The sequence below is a fragment of the Atheta coriaria genome, unplaced genomic scaffold (assembly GCF_025399875.1).
Source record: "Atheta coriaria isolate IRGN ID8LTWV9N9 unplaced genomic scaffold, Caltech_Dcor_3.1 hic_scaffold_9_pilon, whole genome shotgun sequence".
In the NCBI taxonomy this organism is placed as follows: Eukaryota; Metazoa; Arthropoda; class Insecta; order Coleoptera; family Staphylinidae; genus Dalotia; species Dalotia coriaria.
This window is the reverse complement of record NW_027045451.1, coordinates 5,540,913-5,545,022: the sequence shown is the minus strand read 5'-3', so window position 1 is coordinate 5,545,022 and position 4,110 is coordinate 5,540,913. Positions and strand designations below refer to the sequence as shown.

The following is a 4,110-nucleotide window of genomic DNA, read 5'->3' as shown; positions in this document are numbered from 1 at the left end:
AACCTGAAAATTTAGTAAAAAGGGGTATGTATGATTATATAATTAATTGTGCCGTAGAATAAGAAAATATTTGCGTAATTTTGCTTTAAATCGGTTTACATTGAACGGTTGAAGCCCGGTTTAAGTTTGAAATAGAACGTGTGAAAACTATTTTCCATTTTCCACGTGACGCGCGATGCCAAACATATCGCACCGCTACTGACGCTCTCAAATTTTCTATTTTCCTAGAAAGTTTTTTTCTCCGACTTAAAATCAGGGCACATGTGAGATAAACACATTATTTCCTTGAAACAGAAAAAATAAAATAAAACAAAAACTTTTCAAATAAATACTTACCAAAAATATGATTTACGACTATTTTAAATTAACTCCAGATAATACATAGAAACACCCTGTATAATAAATATAGATTAATATGAAATATTGAAGATTTGCGTCTTTTTTGGTCACTGCTCCACGTTGGTTGGTTGGCAGCAGTGGCTAACACCCAAAATCCGAATTAAGAATAAGCCACACATTTTCCAACTCGTGCGAACCGTCCGAACAGCTGTAACTACACGTGAGTTATCGACAACGCGACGAGTGCGCATTGTAAATTACAGCTAACTGCGGCGCGCAACTGAAATAAATAGGTGCGCGCGTCGTACGCGGTTTCAAAGGAGTAAACAACATTCACAAACCGCGCACAAACACCAGGAATCTATGTACCAACTATATACAGGAGTACAATTCCAGGTGAAAACTTGATCAACACATTACACACACGCGTGTAAATAATACAGCCATCAAATAATGTGTAAATAAATAAATCGCTGATGACAATAACAATGTAATAAAATAAATCGCCGTATATTATAATTCATTTAATAGTTTTACACGTCTCGTCGCCGTCGACACATCATCATAAATAGTCATAATATTCATTCATATCAATATACAATATCAACAATGAGCAATTAGGTAATTTCAATTTCCATTTCCATTTCGATTTCAATTTGCGTGCAGCGCATTGATTTAAATACAATGTGTTAATCGTACACTTTTGTAAGCGATAATAGAACAGCTTCTATCGTGTTTTTTTTTTACGTAGTATAGTTTCTTTTTTCGTTTCTCATCTCAACGTAATTTACAATTATACAGTATTTTACATACAATAAATGCATTTTCAATGCGAAGCTGTAAACAAACTGATTTCATGTGATGTGTTTATCGTTTTCGAGGTGCACTCGTAAAATGCGCATTTAAGGATGTGGGAAATTACTGTGTGTGCATGTGTGTTATGAATTAATTAACATATGTAGGCCTCGTTTTTGTACTTTTTCCCCCCTGCAGGAAAAAAAATTAAGATTTCTTTAGTTTACGATTCATTTGTTGTTCGAAATACATTATCGTCATTCTCATTCCGATTCGGTGTGAAATGCGTGATGTAGATAATTTTATCGCTTCGTTAATTGATAAGCAAACACACATACACACACTGACACACTGCGTGTGGCGTTCGTAAACGAATTAGAGACCAAACAAAACATTTATAAAAAAAAAAACGCGCGCGCGCCGCGCAAAAAACGGCAATTTCGAGCCGAACAACAATCCCAAACACGCGTTCGATGAGGTTAGTAAATAAAGCTGAAAATTGCCGCGCGCGTGCACAAATGCATCCCCTTTTCACAATTTCCACGCATGTGGAGAGATGCATGTGTAACACGAATCGGAAAAACGCTGCGCGCCCGGTGCGCGAGCGTGTTAATTACGGCGCGCCACTCGCGACGTTCAATTATAACCAATTTCGCCGGTCGATTCCATTAATTAAAAACGCTCGAAAAAATAATGCGACAATTACGCGCGGTGTGCACTGGCAATTAATTCGGCTGCTCTGGTCGTGTGTCGCGTTTTTTGCACCCCCTCTCTCTATTATCAATTTGTGTATTGTTTTGTTTTGTGTTTACGTGCGTCATTGTAATCTTATCAGTCTTGTTTTGAAGAATTCAAGTACAAGTAAAACAAAATCAAATGCAAGTCCTCGAAAACAAATAATTATGTATATAATTTTGCCAAGTATAAGTCGAAAATTAATTTAACAAGTGAAATATTATGGGCAGTGTACATTTGTAGTGTAAATAGCGCCAATATGACAGAAACACATAGGATGTTTCATGAAGTAAACAAAATTGCAAAACAAAATCAATAAAATTAATTTTTTTTTTTAAATATGGAAACACCCTATGTGTTTAAAAGTATGGCAGTTATGGCGGCTGATATAAACAAAGTCCTTGGATAGTAATATTCCTGAATCCATCATCTCATGCAGTTTCTTCATTGTCGAATTGTGTTCGCTATGTACAAAATTATAGGTAACCATGTTTTCTGTCACTGTTCGTGCACAACACCAAATAAATAAGTTCTTTTTGGCAAAGCAAGTCCTTCAAGTTCAATTTATCACTGCTTCTGTTTCTCTGCGGCGCATGCGCAGTTAACGCAACATAATTTTCACTTTAACTAACTAAAAACACCACTAACTAACAAACTATAACAACGCTGTGTTGTTAAACAAAGTCGTGGTGAGTTCTCGATTGGTTTTTCTGCCGTTGCAACGGTTGAAGTCGTATTTGTTGCGTTGTCATCGTTTTGAGGTTATGGGCCTCACCGCGCGTCCATGCTAGACTCACTATGCGATTCCGAGGAAGAACTGCTGGTGTTGGCGGCCGCATCCTGTGACTTCGCTGCTTTGGGCTTGTACTCGGTGATGACGACGGTGACGCTGTTGACGGTCACCTCCCTCGTCTGCGCCGTGCTTCTATCGACATTCTTGAGCCGCGCTGGATGGCGACGCTTCTTCAGCGCGCGTTTATCTTTGCCTAGCCCGCGTGGATGATGATGGTGGTGTCTACCGACCGGCGGCGCGGGGTGGGTGCTCGTCGCCGCCGGCAGGAATTGGCTGGCGACCTGCTGGGCCACCAGCTGCGGATTAATGCGCGGTTTTCGCGTCGACGTGCCCTTTCGCACGTCGCACATGAGGCACTTGAACGCCTCGGCGTTGTTGCGGTACGTGCACACGCTGCAGTCCCAGAAGTTGTCCTCGAGGGCGGCCTTCGCCTGCCGCTTGGTGCGGCGCATCGGCGACGACTTCTTGTGGTCCATGGAGGCGGCGGCGGCTGGGTTGGCACTGGCACTGCTGCGAGGACACCGGCACCGCGGCGGCGGCCGGGCATCAGAGGACGGCAACGCGGCGGTGATAACGCTTGCTGAACGCGGCGGTCATTTTGCGGCGCGGCGATGTTGATCGTGTCGCGAGCGAGCGGCCATTTTTCGGCTTGTGTGCGCGCCGCGTCAAGCGCCAAACCCCCTCTATACGAATACTCCCAGTCGCAACGTTGCCAAGCGTATCACCAAATATATTTTATTTAAAAAATAATAGAAATACACGTTAAAATTAACAAAAAACATCAAAAACATTTAAAATATAACATATATTAACATACAAACTAATTATTATATGAATAACACTAAAATTTTAAGATTAATTTATGTTTACGAATGAATTTAAAATGCGACGTTGCCGGTTGTCGGTTGTATTTGAGTTTGCTCCATTCACACACTGAATCTCCTCGCTTCTGTACGCCGTTCACAAGCATACGAATGCTTTACGTATTTACGAATAAATCACAAACGTTTGTTTTTATTTATCATCGGCGTTTGCCCGTCGCAGCATGCTTTTATTGCCCACTAGTCGCGTGATTTATCGAGCGGCTGTTTGTTTAACGTTCGGCGCGCAGTCTTCCCAAACAACTTTTACCACTTTCAATCGGAAAGATTAATCTACAACCTGCTTAATCTCTGCGTGCTACAAGTGTATTTTCCAATTTTGTCAATTGCACAAAATGCGCGCGCCTTTGACCACACATAGATGAAATGTTCCAATTCACCATCAGGTATTCGTTGTATTAGTAATATTTGTATAATCTAGTTTGTAATTAGTCATGATGAACGCCGACGTAGAATGCGCAGCTATGCATCCATAGTTTATGGCAATTTTCGATTGTTTATGCAAAGTTAATTTTATCGCTTTGCTGGACGGCATAGTCCATTATGCTGTCTAATTTGGACGCGGAT

The 4,110-nt window shown here is 41.0% G+C and overlaps 1 protein-coding gene across 1 annotated transcript; it reads right to left on the bottom strand.

The window, feature by feature from the left end:
• Positions 1 to 830: 830 nt before the first annotated feature.
• On the bottom strand, positions 831 to 3,347 carry RYBP (ring and YY1 binding protein). The gene has a single exon (XM_065313025.1). The coding sequence runs from the start codon at positions 3,136 to 3,138 to the stop codon at positions 2,641 to 2,643; it is 498 nt and encodes a 165-aa protein (XP_065169097.1). The 5' UTR covers positions 3,139 to 3,347; the 3' UTR covers positions 831 to 2,640.
• Between the last annotated feature and the right edge of the window lie 763 nt (positions 3,348 to 4,110).